Source organism: Sarcophilus harrisii, chromosome 3 (genome assembly GCF_902635505.1).
Source record: "Sarcophilus harrisii chromosome 3, mSarHar1.11, whole genome shotgun sequence".
Classification (NCBI taxonomy): Eukaryota; Metazoa; Chordata; class Mammalia; order Dasyuromorphia; family Dasyuridae; genus Sarcophilus; species Sarcophilus harrisii.
Genome location: NC_045428.1, coordinates 28,110,433 through 28,136,120, shown reverse-complemented (window position 1 = coordinate 28,136,120; position 25,688 = coordinate 28,110,433). Strand labels below are relative to the sequence as shown.

Below are 25,688 nucleotides of genomic sequence, written 5' to 3'. Positions count from 1 at the left end.
TCTGGATGAAAAAGCAGAATATTAATAGTTAATCATTACTGTAATTATTTTGGCAGTAATTATTACTATATCTGTGTTTTGATATTTTTTTATCTGAACTTGCTGTTATGTGACTCTTAGGTTCAGAATTTAACGTTATGCAGCCAGAAGTTGGGTGTATTATCTAGTTCGCAGAATGGCCCACCAAAAAGCAGTAGTCAAGCTCAGTCATTGACCATTTGTCATAACAAAACGACAGTCACCAGTTCCAAAACCAGTCAACGAGATGCTTCTCCAGAAAGTCATAAAAAAGGAGAGAGCCCCAGTTTGGAATCTCGAAGTACAGCTGTTACAAGGACCTCAAGTATCCATCAGCTAATAGCCCCAGGTAGGATGTAAACTGAAGTTGTTAATGATTGTTAAAAATGATTTGAATATTTTAATTCTGGGAAGGAATTATTTCATTTAACCTCTTAATTTTAAGCTTTCATTTCATTTCACTAAATGTCAGAGTTTCTAACTCAATTTTTTAAAATGAACATTGATTATAACTAAAACTTCTATTCTGCAAGTTATTAGTGTTAAAGAAAAAAATCCCTCCATTTTCTGCTTTTAGCTTAAGTATTCAATTGTTGATATACTTCTTAGAAATTAGCAAAACAAAACATTAATTCTTTGAATAATAATGGCACTTTAAAATCATTATTTCTTTTTATTATTTCATAAACAAACTATTTTAATACTGCATTTTGAAAAAAGAGAACTTAGAAGTCCAACAATTAAAATCAAAATTCTAGAACAATAAAGTTGATATTTTGCATTATTGATATTTTACTAACGAGTATAATATTTGGTTACCTCATATTAGTAAGGCATCACTTCTGTAATATTCCTAACTTGTGGGAGGACATGGACAAGAGTTGCCCAGCATTGGAGGGAATCCCCACATCGATGAGATCTCAGGTCCATTTGACTGTTTAAGTAAGTTGACCTGTAGTATAACTAGACCTGACTTTTTCTGTTCAGAAATAGGTTTCGATCTCTTCTTTCTGTATAGGCTTCCTGTCCCTTCTTGCCTGTTTGTCCCTCAAAAGCAGTCTCAAAGACAAATGAGTTTCCCCTGATGAAGGCATTCAAAAAACTGATGGGGGAAATGTCTATCATCCAGACAAATGTTAAATACTGGCAACAGGGAGACTTTTGATGAGTGCTCTGTAAACATTTCAAATAAGATCTTGGATTGGGGAAATAGCATTTAGATGAATTTTGTGTCATTTTCCTCCTCCATATCATCATTGATGAAAGCAGTGTAAAGGCAGTGGGGCAGAATGAAGAAAAGACGGTGGGGCAGAATGAAGAGTTATTTTCTTTTTTTTTTTTTTTTTTTTATTTAATAGCCTTTTATTTACAGGATATATGCATGGGTAACTTTACAGCATTAACAATTGCCAAACCTCTTGTTCCAATTTTTCACCTCTTACTCCCCACCCCCTCCCCCAGATGGCAGGATGACCAGTAGATGTTAAGTACATTAAAATATAAATTAGATACACAATAAGTATACATGACCAAAATGTTATTTTGCTGTACAAAAAGAATCAGACTCTGAAATATTGTACAATTAGCTTGTGAAGGAAATCAAAAATGCAGGTGGGCATAAATATAGGGATTGGGAGTTCAATGTAATGGTTTTTAGTCATCTCCCAGAGTTCTTTCTCTAGGCATAGCTGGTTCAGTTCATTACTGCTCCATTGGAAATGATTTGGTTGATCTCGTTGCTGAGGATGGCCTGGTCCATCAGAACTGGTCATCATATAGTATTGTTGTTGAAGTATATAATGATCTCCTGGTCCTGCTCATTTCACTCAGCATCAGTTCGTGTAAGTCTCTCCAGGCCTTTCTGAAATCATCCTGTTGGTCAAGAAGAGAAAGCCATCTGATTTAGCATGTGGAAAAAGTGTCCCCCCCTCTTTGTTCCTTTCTTCTTTCATAAATGAGTCATATCCTTACTTATAGCCACATTCCATTGGCGGGTAATATGTAGCTGGAAGAGAGGTAAGAACATCAGCCAGGACAAACACATGACAATTTGAAGTCAGGGATGCCAGCCATGCTCATTTACTGCTGAGGTTCAGGTCTTCCCTCGTTTCCTACCACAGTAGCCAAAGCTACAACCGTGTAGTCATTCAGAATAGTAAAATTATCTCAGAAGAGTTTATACAACTGTCATTCACAGCAAACTGAGTCACTGAAGGGGGTTTCACTTCTACTTGAGCAGCAGCTGTGTCCTGATTTGGCTAGCACCCATCACTGGTGGGAAATGGATGTGAGGGTGAGAATTTCTTTAGGAACCCAAAATAGATGTTCCTCCTTTTACCCTCCATATGGCTTATTCTTAAAAACTATTTTTACATTAAAAGTTTGTTATACTCTAATCTGGGGTAGTCTTAACAGTGGTTCTCTGGGAAAACTTTAGTGAAGAGAGAAAATTATTATTGATCTAGCAATAGTTTCTATGTAAAAATTTGTGTGGAAAAAAGAAGTTGTTTTCCTAAACATTTATGTACTTCCTATTTGGTTTGTGTTAGCTTTTTAAAAGTAATTCCTGACATGAAATTCTAGGAATTCTTAATTTAATTGATTTAATTTTAATTCTTTAGTTTAATTAATTAAAATTCTTAATTTTTGGAATTCTTTTTTTTCCTGAGACAATTAGGTTTAAGTGACTTGCCCAGGGTCACACAGCTAGGAAGTGTAAAGTGTCCAAGTCTCATTTGAACTCAGATCTGCCTGACTTCAGGGCTGGTGCTCTAACCACTGCACCACCTAGCTGTCCCAGTTCTTGGAATTCTTAAATTTGTGGAACTTTGTATTTTCTTAATTGAATTTTTGTGTGTTTATAAAAGCATTCACATTGAATTGGTTGTTCTTGAAGGGATTCTTCAAGGCATAAATTCAGAATCATTGATTTGATGGTTTCTGAAATCTCTTCCAACTCTGACTTCCTGTTGTACCGTTGTTTTGTTGTCCAAAAATGCACTTTTTGATATCTTAGTGTAAATGGAGACAATGTAGCTTAGTGAGCAGATAGGAAGTGCTACAGTCCAAATCCCGGTCACTGGTATAGACGAGCTGGTCAACTTTCTATAACTCTTTAAGTTGTAGAGAAGACACTAACTTGCCTTCCCTCTTTTGGGGATGCTTTATACTAATGACATCACAGGTGTAGACCTTTTCTCTCACTTAGCCTTAAAACCTGCTTTGGGACCTTGTGGAAGTTTTCATTCAGTAGTAGCTGTCAAATTTATTTTTTAAGATAATGAGATTTTTGTTGGACCTTCTAAATGCCTCTTTCTCAAGATGTTAATTATTTCTTCAGAAACTATCAAAAGATTTGTTATACCAAATGCAAAATAAATTATAAACATGAAGATGTCTGGAATTTTCATCTATTATTCTTTTTTTTTTCATCTATTATTCTTAAACATAATTGAATATAACAATATTCATCGAATTGTTTAAATTATATACTAAAAATTTAGATAAGATCTTACTTTGGAATATTTATAATTAAACCAGCATTTAAATTTCTTTCCTACTGAAAGCTACGTATCACTTTTTCAATTTCAAATTCATTTTGTGTGACAAGTCACACAAAGAGGCAAATGGGAGGGAGTTCTCAGCTGAGGTCAGTCCTCAGTCTTCAGTTAGATTGAGTGGTTTGTTTTGATTCTAATTTTTTCCCAGTGACAGAAATCCACTAAATTCATAGCAAGCCAACATACACTTATTAGATACCTACTATATGCCAGGCCCTGTGCCAAGTGTTGGTTTAAAAAAACAAAACAAAAAAACAGCATTATCTCTTCCAGGATCTGAATCTAGATCTGAAATAGAGATTATGAAGTCTTTAATGGTTTACATTTATTTATTTCTGTTATATTGCTGATCTTTCCCCTAGTTTTTAGACTAGATTCATATTTATTTTTGAAAAATTTAATTTTTTCTTTAATTAGATTCTCTTTCACAGTCCTCTACATTGTCCCCAAATGGAAAAGTTTGCAAATTGGGAAGTCATGTACTTAGATACTTACCTTGAATAATATAATTATTTTCAGACATAGATTAGGAAGTGTTATGATCACATTTCAGATGGTATCCAGGAGTATGGTATCTTGCTGACTTTGAAGCAATTTTACACATCTTGCATTGGTTCATTGTAGCAAAAACTGTTCTAAAACTTGCCAAATTTAGTGGCAAGTTATTAGGAAATATCTATTCCAGTGACCTTGTATAAGATTTAACAAGTGTAAACTCAGTCCATCTGTTGATTGCATTTTGAACCATTTGTTTTTTTAAATTTTACTTTGAAATTTACCAAAATGAAGTTCTCCACATTGGAGTCTTCATTGTTCTTCATTTTTTAAAGTGATATTTCCATATCACTCTTTTCTGGGAGTCTTCTTACAGATTTTTTTTTTTTTTTTATCTGACTGTGGTATGAAAACTAGGAGTATTTCTTCAGACTTTTTGTGGTATTCTGAGGTATTTTGGAAATAAATAGTAATTTTCATTTCTTTCTCTCACAGCTTCCTATTCTCCAATTCAGCCTCATTCTCTAATAAAACATCAGCAGATTCCTCTTCATACACCACCTTCCAAGGTGTCCCACCATCAGCTGATATTGCAGCAGCAGCAGCAGCAGCAGCAGCAAGTTCAGCCGCTCAGCCTTCAGAGTCCAAGTCAGGAACCCCCCACCTCCCAACACTGTGTCCCCGTCCAAAGCCATGGCCTTCCTGCAGCCCCGAGCGGCGCCCAGGCTCAGCATTGTTCACCCCTTCAGAGTCACCCTCCTCCTCTTACGGTGTCTCCCCCCCAGTCACAGGCGGCACAGCAGTCGGTCGTGGTGTCCCCCCCACCTCCCCATTCTCCCAGTCCATCTCCTGCGATCATTATTCATCCTCAAGCACTTATTCAACCCCATCCTCTTGTGTCCTCTGCTCTCCAGCCAGGGCCAAGCTTGCAGCAGCCCCCTACTAATCAGGTACAGCCAGCCGCCCAGCCACTGAATCTTCCATCTCATCTCCCACTTCCAGCTTCCCCTGTTATGCACTTGGGGGCCGTCCAGCAGTCCTCCTTGGTGTCCCCGGGGCCGCAGATTGTCTCTCCCACAGCACACCAGCCGTACCCCGCACTGCAGTCTCCTCCGATCCCCCTCACCACCACCCCCCAGCTGTCGACATCTCCTCCAGCCCAGGTCCCAGCACTGCCCCTGCAGTCTGTGCAGTCTTTGCAAGTGCAGCCTGAAATTCTGTCCCAGGGCCAGGTCTTGGTGCAGAACGCTTTGGTGTCTGAAGAGGAGCTTCCCGCGGCAGAAGCTTTGGTCCAGCTGCCCTTTCAGACTCTTCCCCCGCCACAGACTGTTGCGGTCAACCTGCAAGTGCAGCCTCCTGCCCCTGTTGAGCCGCCAGTGGTAAGCCCTCGGAAGCTCTTTCACTTTCTCACAGAACTTTAAAGTAGCAGTTACTTTTCCTGTCTTCTCTTCTGTCCTAGTAGCTAAGACGCCCAAGTTCAAAACGTAAAAACAGTTTTGCAATCTCTAGATGTCACTGATTGAGGAGACAGCATTATTGTTTGCTGTAGAACAGTTGCATGCTTAAGAATTTGTGGTGGTTATGAAAATCCATCATTAATTTTATTACTATTTAAACAAATCCATCTGCTATCTTTACAGAGTTGATTTTTTTTCCCCAAGGGAATGCATTTGAACCAGTGTCATCTACACAAAGTTTTTTCTCTTAAGGTGATTATCCTTCATAGCTCCCTTCTGTTGGCGTGTGTGTTCTTAAACGTATGATTCATATAGCTAACTCCGAGTTGTACCCATTCTGTAAGTCTCACTTTTTAGGAGCGCTTGTTTGGGGGTAGAGTCAGTACATTTGTGTCTGTGGCAAAATTTTGTAAAGTGGATCTTGTAAGGTAGGGGTTCTGAAGATTTGGAAAAGATCCCAACTTTGTAATGACCACATCATTTTTTTCTCTCATTAAAAATAAAAACAGTGTTAAAAAAAAAAAAAAAAACTCATGAATTTTAGTGTATGAAATGGTTAAAGATTGGGATGAAGGGCAGTCATTGTGAAGCTTGAACTTTTGAGGGATTGTCCCTAGGTGGAATAATTAAAACAAAATTTTAAAATTTCCAAATGTTTTAAAATTTAATGTTTAACAAGAAGGAAGTTGACTGTTTTGTTTTGTTTTTTATTTCATAACAATTTATACTTTATGAAGCTTCTGGAGTCATCTACAAAATCGTCAAAATACAGAATTAAATTCTAACACTAGGGAAAAAAAGAAGCATCTTAATAGATTAGACTAAATTTTAAAAATCTTTTTTTTTGGAAATTTAGAAAACATCCTAGTTCTGGTTTCCAGGACTAAAATTAAAAGACACTTGTAGGTAGTTGGTTACTTGCATTGATCTTAGTTGGCTTGAGCAGGAACTGGTAATTTTCTCTCCTTCCTTTCTATACAACTCTTTTTTTTTTTTATTTGCTGAGGCAATTGGGGTTAAGTGACTTGCCCAGGGGCACACAGCTAGGAAATGTTAAGTGTCTGAGTTCAAATTTGAACTCAGGTCCTCCTGACTTCAGGGCTGGTGCTCTAATTCACTGCATCACCTAGCTACCCCTATACAATTCTTCACTTTAAAAAAAAGGACAAATTAATAAGAGAAAAAAATCTAAAAACGAACCAAAAGATATGTTATCCAAAAAAATTGAACAAATTTTAAAATAACCTTCTTGCCCCTGTCATATCTTATTAGTTTTTTCAATTTAAAAATAAAATTTTATTGTATTCTTTTTATCATTTGTTTTTGTCATGGTAAACCCCAGAGTAAATTCAGGGTAGGACTGTCAAATCTTAGTAATTCAGAAATAATGATGAAACAAAGAATTTGCCCTTTTTGGTTAAAAAAAATGAACCCACAACAACAACAAAAAGATAATAATTCAAATCCTTTAAAGTAAAACAAAAAACTTACCTTTTGGTACTATTACTCCTAATAGTTTTTTTTTTTTTTAATTTTATAAAATTCTTGGCCTTACCATTGTTTCTTATATTTTTCAACACCTCATTTTCTGATGATCTAGTTATTTTCTTCCATGAAAATAATAGGGCTTTCTATTACCTTTGATATTCTGACTATATTGCAGTAGGTTTTCATGGAGTTTCTTTTTAAATGTCAATTTCCCTTGAGTCCCGTAATTTGTTTATTCCTATACTTATTTCTCTCTTATCTTCTACCACCTCTGCCAACTCTTTTCCCTAAAATGTACATGTCTACCTGGAGTACATTTTTCTGATTGTTTCAAAATATTTAACTGGAGAGGTACATTTACATCATAACAGGGTATGAAAAATTTAAAAGGTAAGGAGTGTTTAATAAAAGGGCAATATGCGTGTTGAAAGGGTTTACTTAGAAAATAAGTCAAGGTTTTCTTTTTTATTAGGTGGAATAAAACGTGGGGAGGCACACAATTTAGATTCAATAAACAAATGTTTCTAGCTTCTTTAGAAAGACAGATGAGGAAAGTCCATTTTTTTGGAGAATATTAGCATTCCTCAATATCTTCATAAGATAAAAATTTAAATTACTGGTCTACGAGGAAATTAGCTTTTCCTCAATTAACTTTGGAGAAAAATCACCATTCATTTTCTTTTATAAAATTCTTGAAGTTGTGCACAAATAGTGTATCTCACAATTTTCTTTGCCTTGATTTAAAATCGTGCCCATTGTTTGTGGCATTTCCAGTATTCCTTCATTCTGATTGGCCAGTAACTTCTTTTGCCTTTACATGAGAGGTTCAAAAGAAAGTAAAGATAGCTTAGTTGTGACAAGTGCAAAATAGTATAATTGCTCATTTTGTTGGATGAATTCAGAATCTGTCATTTGGGCTGTGGGATTTTCTCAATTTGGCTCCTTCCATGCCTTCCCTTTCAACATGTGTTAAAAGATGTGCATGACCCAACTCTTACATTTGTAACTCTTAAATAAAAAGCCCACTCAGCAGCTGCTTGAATAGCATGCCAAGGGATTGAAGAGAACGTTTCAGCAGTTTAAAAAAGATCATGGTCATGGGAAGAAAAAACAACTAAAAGTAAATACTGAAGTGTAAAATTTGTGAGTTGAAAATAGATCAAATTTAGTAAATGCTTTACTACTAACATTGATATTCTTACTACTATTGGCTCAGCAATTTTTTTTTCTGATTTTTTTTTTGGGGGGGGGGTTGGTGTTTAAGGTGATGCAGATTGATTTGATTTTGAGTTTATAACTCACTGGTAGATTAGCTGCTAAAAACAATGACCTATGTTGTCTTATTCCTTTATATGGAGGATTTTCTTTTTTGTGCTAAAATCTTATGTTAAAGCTCCCTGTTGTTCCTTACTTGGCCACCTAGATGGCCATCCCTTCCGAGTCATAGTTTGGAGTTTGAAATAGGAAGTTTATGCAATCCTTGATTCAATTCACAAAATAGCATTCTAAATATAGGTTTGTATATGATCAGATTTTTCACATAGAAAGAATATTTAAATTTATGGAACTAATGTCTAATTTAGAGACAATGTATTAGATGATATTTGGTTTCATTTTGATTTCACATGTATTTGATAATAACTGAGTTTTAATCTTAATTCTAGATTATTAGCAGTATACAAATTGATTTTATCAAGTTGATTATTTTAATTTGACTAGATGTTTAGCAAAATATGAGACATCTTATATCTTAGTTCAGTTTTGACTGTTTCAAGATTTTGTAATCTGTCAAAATTACAATTAAATATATCATTGTTAATTAAATTTTATAATTTCTATCACATTCAGTACATCCTAACTTACACTTAAGCTTTGGAACATCATGGAACATTTTTACACTTAATTTGATATTTTTACATGATAAAACATTTTAAAAATACAAGATCATTTCAAGTTGTATTTAATTTGTACGTCATTTGTGGTTTTCATGTGAGTGAATTTGAAAACTTTATTATAGTTTAACCAAAAAAAACTTTTTTGGAGAACGTTTTGAAGGTTTTATGGGAGTGAGTACTGTTCAAAAAAACCTCACTACATTCTTTTATAAGCCAATTAAGAAAAGTTCTCTGGGTAAAAGAAGGGAAGAATTGCTAAAATGACTTGTCCAAAGCCACTTGAAATGTCTGTCTAGTGAGTAGCAGAGCTGAAATTGAGACCCATGCCCTTGACTCCTGTGCTCTTTTTGTCTCCTTGATGCAATCAGGCAAGAACTTGTAACTAAAAAAACTCAGTACTCCAGTATTTAACAAGTAAAATAAAATTTTATTTCAAATGAAGAAACTAAGTTTTCTCAGCCTAAGGAAATTCTCCCTGAAAACAAAGATTATCCAAAATTGCATTTTTATTTGTTCTCAGTGATTCTGATTCATTTTCTATTCCTTATCAGTAATCTTTTTGTAATCTGATAACATAGTGGTTTAATTCTTTAAAGCTTTTTTTCTGTCTGTAATAAAGTATTAAAAAATGTAAATGTGATAAATGATATAGATTAGACATTTCTTTATGGCTTCAAGAACAGCTGTTCTTAACAGATGCAATAAGTTTTGTTAACTGAACCCTTGAGAACGTAAAAGAATCAAGGAGAATGGAAGCATCTTTTTAGATATGAATGACTTTCTGTTAACAGTGGCATATTTTAAGAACTTTTGAGATGTCTTAGATTAGTTTATGATTAGCTCACATAAAATTGGAAAGAGGAGATACTGGAATGGTTCTTAGCTTAAGGCTCAAACTCCTGGTCTTCCTATACATGGGAATAAAGGAAAACTTATTTTCCCAAATAACCTGTGTCACATTGGCCAATTTATATTGACATTAAAAAAAAAATCTAGAAGTTCTGTTTTGAGATGTAACTATCCATTAAGTATCTATTAAAACATTTTATATGTGTCAAACACAAACTTAGAAGTTAAACAAGTTAAAAGTAGAACAATTGCTGAAACAGTCTGGATTTCAAATGTGGATTCCCAGTGTATCTTTATCAGGTAACCATGTTTAGATGTCTTGAGAATTGGGTTTGGGAATGTATAGGGTGTTTTTTCCCCTTCTTTAAAAAAAAAAAAAAAAGATTCTAAAATATTTTACTTCTTATTAGGAAAAAAATTATTTTCAAATTGAAAAATGATCTACAGCCTTGACCATCATCTTTTCTGAAACCACAATGCATTTTAGCATGGCTATCAGTTCACCCGCTTTTAGTGAATTTTTGTGCAGTATCTAAAGTATTTGTTTTCTCAATTTTTTTTGGCCAACCTTTGAAAATATCAAATTAAATTTCATATTTAGATAGCTTTACTTTAATAAAATTAATCTTTAAAATTATATGATGGAAATATAAACTAGAAGTCAGGCTAAACCAGTGTTCTGCCTTCCATAGGTTTATCAAGTAGAAGATGTGTGTGAGGAAGAAATGCCTGAAGAATCAGATGAATGTGTCCGCATGGATAGAACCCCACCACCACCTACTCTGTCTCCAGCAGCTATAACTGTGGGTAGAGGAGAGGATTTATCTTCTGAACATCCTTTGTTAGGTAAGAGGAATAACAAAGTTTTCTGAAGTTCATCAGCTTGATATCAATGTGCAGTAGTTCTGTTGAAAGAAACAATTTTATTTGTCCCTTAAGTCTTAACTGGTTATTATTAAATTATTAAAAACTATTAGTTTTCATATTTCAGCAAAACCAAAAGCTTACAGTAGAATCATAAGCACAAATCACAAAATCTTTGGAAAACAGGAGAAATGTTCATTGATTTTTACCCAAAAATTTCTTGCAGGTAACCAGTCTCCTCATCATAATTGTTAAAAAACAATTTTAAGCTGATCATGATAAAATTTTTATTATTTTGAGAGAATTAATTTATGTAGACTTGTGAGCTAATAGAGTTAAAAGAGATTGTAGAAATGTACCTCAACCTTCTCTCATTTTATAGATGAAGATCCTGAAACTTAAGACAGGTGGAGTTGTAATTAGAGGGTGACTTGGGACTCAGACGCAAGTCTTTTGGCTCCCTAGCCAATGCATTTTTCACTTTACTTTGCTTTTTGTAATCTTTATAGTCTAGTTAAATTTTACAGTTAGTTTTTTTGTAAAAATGCCATACGTTCATTAGGGCAGGATTAATGTCAACTTTTTGGGTTTTCTTCATCTATATTTCCTATGAACTACCTAAGATGGGGTCCACAACATTTCCTGGTGGTTCTGAACCAGATTAAAATGTATTTGGGAAATATTTAACAAAATAAATAAAAATACAATAAAACATAGAAAACATAACATTTCAAAACTAAGTTGATATGCAGTTTACAGGGATACTGAGATACGGCTTTGTAATTTCCATTTCTATTTGAGTTTGATATGACTCTTCATGAACATTTTCAATGTATCACAGCCATTATAGCACAAAATAAGTTGTAAAGACATATTGACATCATTTCCTACCAACAAAGTTAACTCTTTATCAGAGCCATAACTAACAATTTAAGTGTTTGGAGCAAGTCAGATAAAAGTGGGAATGACTCTTGAGGAAAGACCCATGGATTGGAAGAAAAGCAGTTCCCAGAATATCTAAAGCAAGGGGGTGAAGAGGGGTGAGGGAGAAGCTCTGTTGGTTTGGAAGAAAACAAGGCTGGGTTTGACCAAGTTGGAACTCAGCAGATGTGTGGGAAGGTCTTAGGATGCCATCTTGGTTAGCACATATCTTCATTATCCCCAAGAGTACTTTTTTTTAATGAATTCCTCTGTGTTTTGGTTCCATTCTGCTGGGGAAGGACTCATCTTCCTAGAGAATCTGGGCCTGTACCTCAGGACAGTTGATCCTCAGATCTCTATCTGTAGGAGGGAGTAGTGGTAGAGTGTTTCAGTGGAGCAAGGCCCCGTGTTTGAATCTGGCCTTAAGATGCCTATATGAAGGAATGCAGTGGTAATAGGACCATTGAGGGCTGGATAATGTTTATCGGTAAGAAGGTTAGCAGATGGAGACAGTGTAAGGTAGGAACTTTTGCCAAGGGGCTTCCTTGTGAGGCATGTGACTCATGCTGCACTAACTGAGAAAAGAGGGCCATCTTCTCCTACTTTCTTATCTCACAATATTCAGACATATTCACCTGCTATCTCTTCCTTTAGTCTTGATAGAATAACCTTTTCTTGCCAAGGTTGACCCCTTTATATGCAACTTTGATCCCATTTCTTCCCTCCATCTTCTTTCCCTTTTCTCCCTTTCACACTCAGTACTTCCTGGTGGATTTCCTTCACTATAACCCCTACTCCCTAATTTTCAATTTCTCTCTATTGGCTCTTTGCTATTTACAAACTGGATCACGTCTCCCTCATCCTCAAAAAAAAAAAAAAAAAAAAATCCTCATTTAGTCCACTGAACTTTACTAGCCATCACCTATAGCTCTCTTTCCCTTCTTGGCCAGACTTTTTAAGAAAGCTCTTTGGGATAGAAAGGTAGACCTATATTGCCTCTTTGAAACCTTCTGACCTCCTGCATGTCAGCCTCGGCTTGACCCACCTTGTAAACTGGCTGTTGCCAAGTCCTGTCATTTCCACCTCCTCTGCTGCTCACATGCTCATTCTCTTTTTTATATTCCTATAGCCACCACCACAGTTGAGACCCTTGTTAGTTCTCATGTAAAGTATTACAATAGCTGCTTCATTGCTCTCTTGCAGGACCAAACCATTCTCTACTCAGCTGCCAAGAAGATTTTTCTGAAATATGGGTCTTGGGGTGGTACCCTCTGCTCCTTTTTCAACTCTAGGTAAATTCCAAGTCATTTGGAATTTAAAGCTTTGGTTCCTTTCTACGTTTTCATCCTGGTAACATTTTATTTCCCTTCACATACTCTGTGCCCTGATCACACCAACCTACTTGTTACTCCTCGAAGGATGTTTTTTAGACTCTCTTAAGTAGTGATTCATATATTTCTGTTTTTTAGTCTGCTTGCCCAGGCCTCTAAATCTCAACTTCTTTTTAAAAAATAATAATAGCCTTTTATTTTCAAAACACATGCAAAGATAGTTTCCAACATTCACCCTTGCAAAATCTTGTGTTCCAAATTTTTCTCCCTCTCCCCCTCCCCTAGATGGCAAGTAATCCAATATAGGTTAAATATGTGCAGTTCTTCTATACATGTTTCCACATTTATCATGATGCCTGAGAAAAATCAGATCAAGGGGAGGGGGGATGAGAGGGAAAAAAAAACCCAAGCAAACAATAATAACAATAAAAGTGAGGATAGTATGTTGTGATCTACATTCAATCTCCATAATCTCTTTCTGGATGCAGATGGTTCTGTCCATCACAAGTCTATTGGAATTAGCCTGAACCACCTCATTGTTGAAAAGGGCCAAGTCCATCATGGATGATCATCATTTAATCTTCTTGTTGCTGTGTATAAGTTCTTTTGGTTCTACTCACTTCACTTATTCAGTTCACGTAAGTCTCTCCAGGCCTCTCTGAAATCATCCCACTGATCGTTTCTTATAGAGCAATAATATACCATGACTTATTCAGCCATTCTCCCACTGATGGGCATCTACTCAGTTTCTTCTCACCATAAAAAGAGCTGGCACAGACATCCATATATATGTGCATCCTTTTCCCTTTTTTTTTATGATCTCTTGGGATAATTCCCAATTTTTAACTAGTTCACAATCTCATATAGGTATGGGGTATGAATGTGGGGACTATGAAATTATGATTTATCATCAGTAAATATTTGATTTGTATACTTAATTTAAATACCCAGGATCATATGAAAATTTCTTGGGTTATAAGTGGGTTATACTAGTTTCTTAACTAGTCTTACTTTAATGAGAAAGCTGTTTTTTTTGTTTTTGTTTTTTGCTGAGGCAATTGGGGCTAATGACTTGCCCAGGGTCATACAGCGAGGAAGTGTTAAGTGTCTAGATTTGAACTCAGGTTCTCTTGACTTCAGGACTGTTGCTCTTCTATCCACTGTGTCACCTAGCTGCCCCAGTGATAAAAAAAAAAAAAATAAGGACTAATATTGAGTAACAAGATTTTTATGTAAAACTATGTAAAGGTCAGATTAAATATGGAAAAGTAGATACTTAAGCAAATCTCTTGACTCCAAGCTTCAAAAACAAGAATTTAATTGGATCGTCTTGCTAATTAGCAGATAGTGCTGTCTATCTAGTGCAGTAGATGGTATGCCAAACCCGGAGCCAGATCTGAGTTCAAACCTGGCCTCAGACACTTACTAATTGAATGACCCTGGACAGGTCACTTCACTGTGTCTGCCTCAATTTCCTTATCTGAGCTGGAGAAGGAAATTGGAAACCACTTCAGTATCTCGCCAAGAAAACCCCCAATGGAGTCACCAAGAACTGGATGCGATTGAAATGACTAAATGATAACAAAGCACTGTATGGGACAAAACCGGCAGCGGGCTAGGGTTTACCGTGAGATAGAGGGTCCTTGGATTCAGAATTTGGAAGGAACCTTGGAGACCATCCATCTGGCCTTTTCATTTTATAGCTAAGAAAGGCGTTTGCCTTGTTCAGTTGGGGACCTGGAAGGCCGAACCTTTTAAAATATGGTGGAAGAAGAGGAAATAAAATGAAATCATTTCAGATGGTGCTTCACATCTGTTAGAGAGATTGGGCTTCTTCCTGGGCCCCCAAATGCAGAATTAGAACGGGGAAGGGCTGAGTATTTCAGGGAGAAGTTCTGAGGTCACAGCTGCCTCTCAAGCAGTGCTACAGTGAGCCCAAGGGCACAAAGGAAAATCCCTCTGAACGCCCCCAGAGTGGGACTCAGTGCTGTGGCACCATCAGAGGGCAGCGAGCCCTTCCTCTCTTGGCAGAGGTGTTAAGTCATAGGTGAGGGAACCTGTGTCAGGTGCTGCCAGTATGGGAATTGGTACCAGGTGCCAGATGTACTGAGATAGCCCCAAAATAACCAGTCCAGTGCTCAAGTGCTTATATTGCCAGGGGAGGGGAGGGGAGGAGGCCCCAAAGAGTGTATATGGGTAAGTAAATACAGAACGAATGTTGGCAGAATAAATGTAAATAAATAGAGGAGATCGTCAGAAAAGGCATTGTCTGTTCAGAATTGGGAGTCTAGTTCTATCTTGAAGAAAGACAGGGGTTTGGGGCCATGGAGGCGAGGGGAGTATGCATTCGCAGCCCCGGGAGCGACGTCCAAATGGCCAGATGTAAGGACACAAGGTCTCTGGGCAGCGGACTGTCCTGCCAGCCTTGCTGTGTGGAAGACTGATGTAAGGGGGCTGATCTGCCCTGATGGGCGAAACATGGGGATGCAGGCCCTCCAGCACAATCCAGAGGTAGTGAAGAAAAAGGAGCCCCTGCTTGCCTGCTGGTATGATGGGCTTGGTAGGATTTCTTAGACTGAGGGGCTGATATAGGGGAGTTGGCTTGGCCGCAGGAGGCCAAAATGGTGTGATGGACTCTAGGCCGGTCCGGAGGTCCTAGAGAAAGAGGGCAAAGCTGGCTGCGGGCCTGGGCTCCCGGCAGTTCTTTTCCAGGGGCAGTGGGAACTGTTTTTGCTGTTCATGTTTACATTCTGGAGACTGAGGTGGCAGGTACAGAAACAGAGGGATGGGCCTCATCATGTGCTAATGGAGGGCGCCTGCCCTTGGCAGGGGCTGCTCTGGCTCTCTCCTCACTCTCTTGTCTTAACCCTTCACATCCTTCCACCAAAATGACTCTGTCCAGAGTTCCCAGTCCTGGTTCTCTCTGCAGCTCTTTCATTCTGCTGCTCACTCTCTCCTCTCAGTCCCCAGACCCCATTTTCTCCTGGTTCCCCTCCTTGGAGCTGACCGCTCCTCTGGCTCCTTTGCTGGAGCCTCTTCCAACCTTAGTGTCCTTCAGGGCTCTGTCCTAGGCCCTCTTCTCGCTTTTATTTTATATATCTATTACTGCTTCACTTGGTGATCTCATCAGCCCCCTTGGATTTAATTGCCATGTGTATGCTCAAATTCTCAAGTTCACTTTTCCTGCCCCACATGCTACCCAGCCCCAGCCATGCATCTCTCACCACCTCTCAGACATCTCCTGCTGGGTGTCTAGGAGACACTTTGAACAGGATCTTCCACTCCCTTGGGCTCTCAGCCCAGGGGCCATCCTCGATTTCTCAGCATCTTCCATCCTCCATATCTGAAGGGTTGCCAAAGCCTGTTGGTCTCAGCTCTATCACATCTGTCCTGTGACACTGCCCCTTCCTCACCCCACATCTGGACTATTGCCATAACTGCTGGGTGGGGGTGGGAGGCTCTGCCTACTTCAAGTCTGCTGATTCAGGCTATCTTCTATTCAGCCACAAAAGTGATTTTCTAAAGTCTAGGTCTGATCACGTTACCCCTTTCTTTTTCAATAACCTCCAGTGTCACCTCCAGGAACAAAATCCTCTGCTTGGCATTCAAAGCCCTTCATCAGCCAGCCATCTCTGACCTGTGTGATCTTCTCACACCTGACTGCCCGACACACACCCTGATCCATCAGCCTCCTCGCTGGCTCGTGAACAGGACACTCTATTTCTTGACTTTGGGCATTTTTCCTGGTTGTCCCCAAACCTAGAAGGTTCTCCTTCCTCTGCTCTGATCTTCCTGATTTCCTTTAAACCCCAGTTAAAATCCCACCTCCTACAGGAAGCTTCCCTGACCCCTCTTAATTTCAGTGCTTTCCCTCTTTTAATAATTTCCCATTTTGTCCTGAATATAGCTTGTTTTGTGTATATCTTTTTGCATGTCTCCTCCATTAGATCATTAACTCTTTGAAGGCAGGAACTAACTAGTGACACATTTTTTTTATCCCCAATGTTTAACATAGTGCCTGGCACATAACAGGCACTTAAATGTTTGTTGAATTGAATTGAAAAGTAGGCTGAGTCATCCAGAATGAAACTCCTTGAGTTCAGGGATGGAAGCCTTACTCTTTGGTCTTGGCAGCCTGGGTGGAAAGCAGGAACGGGGAGAAGGGGTCCAGGTTTAGGGGAGAAGATCACGTTTGTTTTTTGAGCATGTGAATTGGAGCTGCCAGGATCATCTAGGTGGAGGGGTCTGTAAAGAAGTTGGAAAGGGAAGTCTTTTGTTAGGGTCACAGATTCTGTAGTCATCTGCGTAGAAATGAGTCGTAGGAAGGAAGATGGTCTCAGACAGAATCCTGATGAGCAAGGAGAGAATGGAGCCAGGAAGAGGGAAAGGGGGAATTGGCAAAGGAGTGAGAGAGAGCAGGCATCCAAAGGAAGGAAGAGGCCGAAGGGGGGATGAGAGACAATGAGGAGTATTAAAAAATGCAGCGAGGAAAAGGCCCAGTGAGGACTGAAGAAATCCAGCTGTGGGACTGACTCTCATGGGGGGGGGATGCTGCACAGCCCCCCCAATTGGGACTGCCTCTTCACTCTGTGCCTGTCTTCCATGCTTGCCACCTCTCTCATTGTCTTGTGCTTGGCTGCTGTACATCCACAAGGCAAGAAGAAAAGGTTGGCATCCCAAGGAGCCAACGGGTGCGCACCTGTCTGAGAGCGTCCAGTTGGATCGGCCGGCCTCGGACAGAGCCGTGGGCCCCAAATGACGCCCGACTCTCTTCCCCTTTGCACTTTGCAAAGTTCCCAGATGGCTTTTATCCCTTCAGCTGCTTCATGTGCGACAAGGGGAGGAGAAGTATGCTTAATGTCTTGTGCGTACTAAAAAGTAGAGATCACTCAGCAGTCTCTGGGTGGTTTGAGGGAATCCCTCTGTTCTTGGGGCAGAGCCACAGGGTGAAATGTTGTACTTGAGGCTTGGTTTCTGCGATCATCTGTAAAAGAAGGCACAGAATTAGCTGACCTCACTTTTTTCAGACCAAGTGGAGCTCCCTGCAGTGGCGTCAGTCAGCGCGTCAGTCATCAAGTCTCCCACAGACCCTCCCCATGCCTCCGTGCCCCCTCCTCCACTTCTGCTCCCGGCTGCTGCCACGAGGAGTAACAGCACCTCTCTGCCCAGCACCATTCCCAGTGCAGAAAACAGACCTCCGCAGGCCATCGTGAAGCCGCAGATCTTGACCCATGTTATTGAGGGCTTTGTGATTCAAGAAGGTTTGGAGCCATTTCCTGTAAGTGCCAGATGACTTTCTGTTTTTTGTTTTTTTTTTTGTCACATGTTTTCAAAAAGGTCAAATAGAGTGATAATTTCATAGATTTTTTTTTAAAAAAGCAAATTTTTTTACGTAGGATTTTTTATGCCAATAAAGTTATGCTCATTAAATGCATAGTCATTTTGTTGAACTGAACCAACACAAAAAATAAATTCAGAAATTTTCTGTCTTAAAAATGATAATTCTTTTACTTTTTTAAAGAAATTTTTAGGGAAAAAAATACTCAGAAATTTGTCCAAATTAGCTGAACTTTGCTTTTTCTTTTCTTATACCTTAAGGTACCCAAAATGATGGTTCAGAAGTGTTGATATTATAATAAATAAGGTAGTTTCGTAAACTCTCTAATATTTTGAGAAGGGCTTGTGTGAGAATGTTCCTGCCCTGTGTTTAATCTGTTTGACTCTGAAAGCATGAGTGCTTTGGAGTTCTGGTTCTGATCTAATGAGCAGTTTTCTTTTTTTTTTTTTTTTTAATTTAATAGCTTTTTATTTACAGGTTATATGCATGGGTAACTTTACAGCATTAACAAATGCCAAACCTCTTGTTCCAATTTTTCACCTCTTACCCTCCCACCCCCTCCCCTAGATGGCAGGATGACCAGTAGATGTTAAATATATTAAAATATAAATTAGATACACAATAAGTATACATGACCAAACCGTTATTTTGCTGTACAAAAAGAATCAGACTCTTAAATATTGTACAATTAGCTTGTGAAGGAAATCCAAAATGCAGGTGTGCATAAATATAGGGATTGGGAATTCAATGTAATGGTTTTTAGTCATCTCCCAGAGTTCTTTTTCTGGGCATAGCTGGTTCAGTTCCTTACTGCTCCATTGGAAATGATTTGGTTGATCTCGTTGCTGAGGATGGCCTGGTCCATCAGAACTGGTCATCATATAGTATTGTTGTTGAAGTATATAATGATCTCCTGGTCCTGCTCATTTCACTCAGCATCAGTTCGTGTAAGTCTCTCCAGGCCTTTCTGAAATCATCCTGTTGGTCATTTCTTACAGAACAGTAATATTCCATAATATTCATATACCACAATTTATTCAGCCATTCTCCAACTGATGGGCATCCATTCAGTTTCCAGTTTTTAGCCACTACAAAAAGGGCTGCCACAAACATTCGTGCACATACAGGTCCCTTTCCCTTCTTTATAATCTAATGAGCAGTTTTCTCAGGATTCCTGTCATTTTAAAATCCCAACTTTTAAGTCAGAGAAGCTGAGAAAGAAAAGGAATTACAAGTGTTCTCACATAGTCTCGTGTGGTTTCTGAAGCAACCTCGGCTCCAGCCTGGCTGAAGGTGCCAAGGCTGATGGCAGGGGCTCATCCTCCAGCAGTGTGGGGAAGCTGGGACTATAACCCTGTCTGTGGAATCATGTTGTAGGGAAATATTCACTTCCATTTAGAGGTTTGTAATGAAGTCCATCCAAGAGCCCCACAGTAGTCCATGCCCTTGACTCAGAGGATAGAACACAGAACTTGTGGAGATGCAAAGCTGGAAGGGGCTGGGGAGGCCCTTTAATTTGCAGCCTTACTTTGCAAATGTGGAATTCGAGGTCCAGAGAAAGGAAGGGAAGAGGTGAGATTTAACCCTTGTCTTCTGAGTCTCAGTCTAGGACTCTTTGGGTTCTTCCCTGACTTTCAGGGTTCTCACTAGAGAAAATCTTCATCCATGAAGTGGCTGGTTTAGTTCATTTCATATTCAATTAACTATTTTCCAGCCATAGATTTTATTATTCTCATACCTGTCTGTCAGAATTCTAAAAGGAAAAAGTAGAACCATACACTTTTTGCTTTGCAGCTATTTACATTGAAAGATATGGATTTCAGGGCTTATCAGTCTCAGCAGCCTTTCTGCCCCCTGCCTTTGGGCCACCTCTGGTGGCTTCTTAGCTCAGCTGGCGAGAACTCATTCTGAGGGTTCAGCTTTTGTTCCGGGCCTTCTTGGAGTTTTGGTCTCAGCAGTACTAGATATTCCCCTGCAATCATGTCTGCCATGATTTACCAGAAAGTTGTCCTTTTCCCATCATGGAACATTTAGCTTTGGGTTGTGATTTGTTGTTGTTGTTGTTGTTGTTGTTGTTGTTTTAACAAAGTCTTCAAACAGATGCCTCCTATCTTCAGCACTGAAGATCTTAACTCAAGTGGTCTTTTGTGACCTTCATTTCATAGCATTTCACACTTCTGTTTCATTCAAACAGGCCTACATGTTTCTCAAAAAATTATACTAGTTTACAATTCATTCAGTATGTTACTATTCTTGTTTTTCCACTGCACATTTTTGATAGATGCAGTTTGATAGGTATGAGAGGAAAAGGGTAAATTTGAGACCTGCCTCAGACACTTGGTGCTGGTTTTGTGAGCCTGGGCAAGTCGCTTAATCTCTACCAGCCCTAGTTTCCTCACCTGTAAAATGGAGGTAACAGTAGCACCTACATCCAGAGGTGCTTATGAGGATAAAATGAGTTGATATTTGTAAAGTGCTTTACAAGCATTACATCCCCATGTAAATAGTAACTGCTATTGCTATAATGATAGTACCTCCACATTGTTTTAATTAGTATCTCATCCTTAGTGATATTAAACATTTTTTTAAGTGATTATTGACAATTTATGTTTGCTCTTTTGAAAATTTTCTTTTAGATCTTTTAACCATTTCTCTTGTGGACTGGAAGTTACCTTTGTAAATTTTTAATAGTTTTCTCATTATTTTAAATTTCCCATTTTATCCTTCCTCTTGGTACTTTCAGAAGTCACTTGTAATTTTAGTGCCACTTCAGAAACTTTAAAAAAAACATTTATGTTTTAGAGATGGCTAGACGGTGTAGTGGATAGGGCAATAACCCTGAAGTCAGGAGGTTCTGAGTTGAAATGTCACCTCAGTCACATAACACTTACCAGTTGTGTGACCCTCGACAAGTCACTTAAGCCCAACTGCCTCACCAAAAACAAAAACAAAGAGAAAGAAAAAAAAGAAACATTATATTTTAAGTAAACTGTCAAACATAATATGAGAAATCATCACAACTACTGTATTAAATAGTACAAGACTGTTGTTTTTCTTTAAATTCTTTCTTAAGGTTTAATGTCCAAATTTCACATCCTTCAAGTAGGTGTTCTCTGTAGACTTGTGACATTTTCATTTTTTGTTCTACTTGCTGGAATTTTTAGAAATTTTTAAACAAACAGATTATTGACTTACATGAAAATGAGATGTTTAATTAACTTCATTTTCTAAACAAGAGATAATTAAGTGGAAAATCCTTTTTATTTGAGCTTTTGAAAATCTGCAGGATGTTAATGTTGTAGATTTTATAATGTTTATCATCATCCTATACCACATTATTTTTCTTCTCTGTTTTCCTTCCTTCCTCCCAAACCAAATTTGTTTTACATTCTTTTGTTTTGTTCATTTTTATAGGTCTTACCTTTAAAGTTAATGCACAATTCTTTTAAGAACTTTTATCTATTTCTCTTAGCTAGTTTAATGATACCTAATTTTTTTTTTTTTAATTTAATAGCCTTTTATTTACAGGTTATATGCATGGGTAACTTTACAGCATTAACAATTGCCAAACCTCTTGTTCCAATTTTTCACCTCTTGCCCCCCACCCCCTCCCCTATATGGCAGGATGACCAATAGATGTTAAGTACATTAAAATATAAATTAGATACACAATAAGTATATATGACCAAAACGTTATTTTGCTGTACAAAAAGAATCAGACTCTGAAATATTGTACAATTAGCTTGTGAAGGAAATCAAAAATGCAGGTGTGCATAAATATAGGGATTGGGAATTCAATGTAATGGTTTTTAGTCATCTCCCAGAGTTCTTTCACTGGGCGTAGCTGGTTCAGTTCATTACTGCTCCATTGGAAATGATTTGGTTGATCTCGTTGCTGAGGATGGCCAGGTCCAATTGATACCTAAATTAATTTAACATGAGAGTAGTATAATTTTTCCTCTGATTTCAACCATTATAATTTTTCCACAGGTTTAATTAGCAAGAGTTAAGTGGAAAAGTTGCCATGAAACATTTATGAATGAATGGAGTCTTTAATACAGAATGGATAAACAAGCCTCTCAAATAAGCAATGTAACAAGGCATTGGACCTACTCCAGCCCACATGAGCACCCAAGTTGGGATCCTAGAAAGAGGCTACATCCTCTCCCAGTCTAGGAGTACCTCTAAGGAATACGGGGAGGGGGGGTTCTCACCAGTCTTCAGCATGAACTCCCATTCTGGCCTGTTTTCTCTAATATGAACCACTAATTATGGCACCCCCAATATGACTTAACCAGTTTACATCAATTAGTTTTTTTTTAGAGAAATGTTTACTGTGAAGATATAGTAGGAACAGAAGTGGGGACATTCCATATCCCAAACCTTGAAAGCACTTGACCCCTTGGAGAGTGGTTTGTATCTAGCATTTTCTAAGATCACTTCCAAATTCAGCATAGTTGAGTAGATAAGGCTTCATCTCTGCTACTGCTGGTCTGTCTCAAGCAGATTGCTTCAGGGCTCATCTGCTGACTTATATGGGCTGGATCTCCTGCAAAAATTAGACTTAGAGCAATCACTCTTCTGATCTTTTAAATGTCACAGATCCCTAGCCACCTTGAACACTGACTCATGTAAAAAGCAAGAAGAATAGACACAACAGAAATTGAAACCCCTGCAGGAGCCATATGTTCTTGCCTTTATGTCAGCACTGGATGGGGTGAACTAGGACCTCCCACTAGAAGCCCTCAGTTGTTATCCTTCCTTCTTGAATACTTGCCAGGCAACACAAAGCATTTTCTCCTTCATTTTACTGGAGAATAGCTGTTGAAGTCACAGGATGTGGTGATGACTATTTCTTAATAAATCTTATTAAATTACTTTGTAAATGTTGAGTGAGAGTAAAAACCCCAACATTTATAAAGTAATCAACATTAAGAAGCTCTCTTTGCATATATTGTTTGGTGAAGAGTACTAATTTGGAATACTTAGAAGTGCAAAATTGTAATCCAAGCCTTGACAGTTTGTCTACATTATCCCAAGAAAATTCTCAAATTCTCTTCAGAGCAAATTAAACAGGAGTGATGATAATTTATCTTCATACATTGGAGCAGTCATTTAATATTACTAGTGAACCTGATGAAGCTTCCAAATTGCCTATCTTCCCAAGAAATCAGTTTTTTAATGAATACCTCTAGCTAGTTACAACAAATTATGAGACTATAAGTCAATTTCTGGACATGAAAAGGAGAAATTAGGTGTTTTTTTTTTTTTTTTAATGGGTGCATTTTTGTTTTGCTAGAATGTTTTTGTTTACTAGCACCTCCCCACATTCCCCCACCCCTTCCTCTCTGAACAAGGTACCTGCTCCAGTTTGTCATCTGAAGTTTTTTTGCAGTAGGAGTCTGCTTTTGTATATCAGTTCATACAGACCTTTTTAATGTTTCTCATAATTTGTATTTCTTCTTCCTTGGGACAGTAATTTTTCATCTAATCCATATACCACATTTGTTCAGCCATACCTGCTTCGTGAGCAGGTGCATTTTTCTGGGTTTGGTGTTTTTTTTTTTTTTTTTTTTTTGCTATTGCACATTATTGTCTTATAGATATTTTCATGTCTATTGGACATTCTTGTTCTGCTCTCAACATTCTCAGGGTAAATGTAGTTGTTTGAGTAATCTCTGGATCGAAGTTTAAGAGCAATTAAATAACCTTTTCACATTATTCAAAATTTGGGGAAATTATTTGACCAAAAGATAGCTTATTTCTTTCTTAATTTAGGTGAGCCGTTCATCTTTATTAGTTGAACAGCCTATGAAAAAAAGGCCCCTTTTGGATGGCCCAGTCATGAGTGGCGTGTGTGTGCAAACTGAGCTTCAGAACAACACAAAGCATGCTGATAATTCATCAGACACTGAGATGGAGGATGCGGCTGCTGAAGGTTTGTCGTTTGCATTTCAAATAAGCCTTACAGGGGGGTTTTCTTGACTTTTCATGGTTGTCCATTCCAGCTTAGCTTTTTACTTTTGTTTTGTGTTGCTTCCTTGAAGAATCTGTGCTTTTATTGGTGGGGGCACTCCATTTGTCATTGCAAAAGGACATTCTCCTTCCTTCTTCACTCTGCCCATGAGCTCCCATAGATCCTCAAGGGAGGGCTTAACCTGGGTTTAGACTCACTGGGCTACTTGTGTTTTTCCTAAATAAATACCACACGTTGGAGAGCACAAACAGATTATAGCTTACTAAAATGATTTTCAAGCCACAAGTAATAAACAGCATTTTGTTTTAATGGTTGAAATTGCTCACTTTTTTTTTTCTTCAGTTTTACCTGTAGCATTATTAGTTTATTATGCATCTACATGTGAATGATTAGTTTGTGAAAAAGTTCATTTCATTCAAGGATTAGTATTTTCCTCTTTACACATTTTAGAAAAATGAAATTGGAATCTCCAACAAAAGTTTTACTTTGTTTCTTGTAAATATTGAGCTAATTTGGCTTCCTATGTGAACTAGAGGATTAGCAAAGTATTATTAGAAACCTTGACTTACAAATTTTTCTTATGGGCCTAATTTAAGATATTTTAATTTTAATCATTAGAATGCCCTCTTTGGATTAAGTACAATACTTTAGTAAGGAAGTTTTTATTTTGAATTTTAAAATAGGAAAAATAAATGTGAAACAACCTGAGATCCAGCATACTTTATATATACTTTATGTGTCTCCAGTAACTATCATATGTATACAAACATTTTCCTGCTACGTTGTGTTTCTGATGTGCCCTCTTGCATACATAAGTAGGAAAAACATGAACATTTTTATTATTTTTAATCAATGGATTTATAAAATTCATGACATTTAGGATTATGGTGGATATGCAAGAGTGTCATTAAGATAGAAGAATCTCTTCGTCGGATGTATAGGTAGAAATGTTCAAACATGAGCAGGCTAATAATGGGAGAAATATTTACTTAAAAGCATACATCATGTGTGAGTTAATTCCAAGTCAGTTTTATAAACAGTAATTAATTTCTATATTTCTGTGCTCTTACACCTTATGCATCACATACTTTTGTCACTTCAGGAAAATGAAAAATAGGCATTTAACACAAAGTAATCAGGATCCCCTTATCTACAGCAGGGTGGATCTTAGCAAGTGGCCCATTAGCTTGGTCAGTGCCATTCAGATGCTAGAAAAGGGATGTTAGAACTTACTCTCCCCTCATTACTTTTAGATGAGAAATTAAACTGTGGCTCTAAAATCCCTTTTAGGGCTGGGCACTCCTTGCCATGAACCTCCTAGCGTTAGATCCAGCCATGGTCACCCCCTTCCCCTTTCTCTACCCCAGAAACAGCAGCATCACCTCCATTCTTTAGTTTCCTGTGGTGGGTTTTTCTCCCTAGGGCAGACCTTTCCTCCCTAAGACAGATCTCTTCTCCCCAGGGCAGGGCCTGCTCCCTAGGATAGATCTCTCCT

At 37.9% G+C, this 25,688-nt stretch overlaps 1 protein-coding gene across 6 annotated transcripts in view; it reads left to right on the top strand.

The window, feature by feature from the left end:
- PHC3 (polyhomeotic homolog 3) overlaps window positions 1–25,688 on the top strand; it is a 69,535-nt gene that overhangs the window by 22,779 nt on the left and 21,068 nt on the right. For 4 of the 6 annotated variants that reach the window (XR_004232753.1, XM_031957643.1, XM_031957641.1 and 1 more), the window contains 6 exons: window positions 121–367; window positions 4,569–5,452; window positions 5,735–5,782; window positions 10,455–10,608; window positions 17,906–18,156; window positions 23,995–24,154. Coding sequence is in view for 5 of the 6 variants with exons in the window: in XM_031957643.1 (XP_031813503.1) it covers window positions 121–367; window positions 4,569–5,452; window positions 5,735–5,782; window positions 10,455–10,608; window positions 17,906–18,156; window positions 23,995–24,154 (1,744 nt within the window). In the remaining variant the exon portion in view is untranslated. The remainder of the gene's footprint in view (window positions 1–120; window positions 368–4,568; window positions 5,453–5,734; window positions 5,783–10,454; window positions 10,609–17,905; window positions 18,157–23,994; window positions 24,155–25,688) is intronic. The other 2 variants (XM_023500827.2, XM_012546598.3) reach the window with 1 other exon arrangement.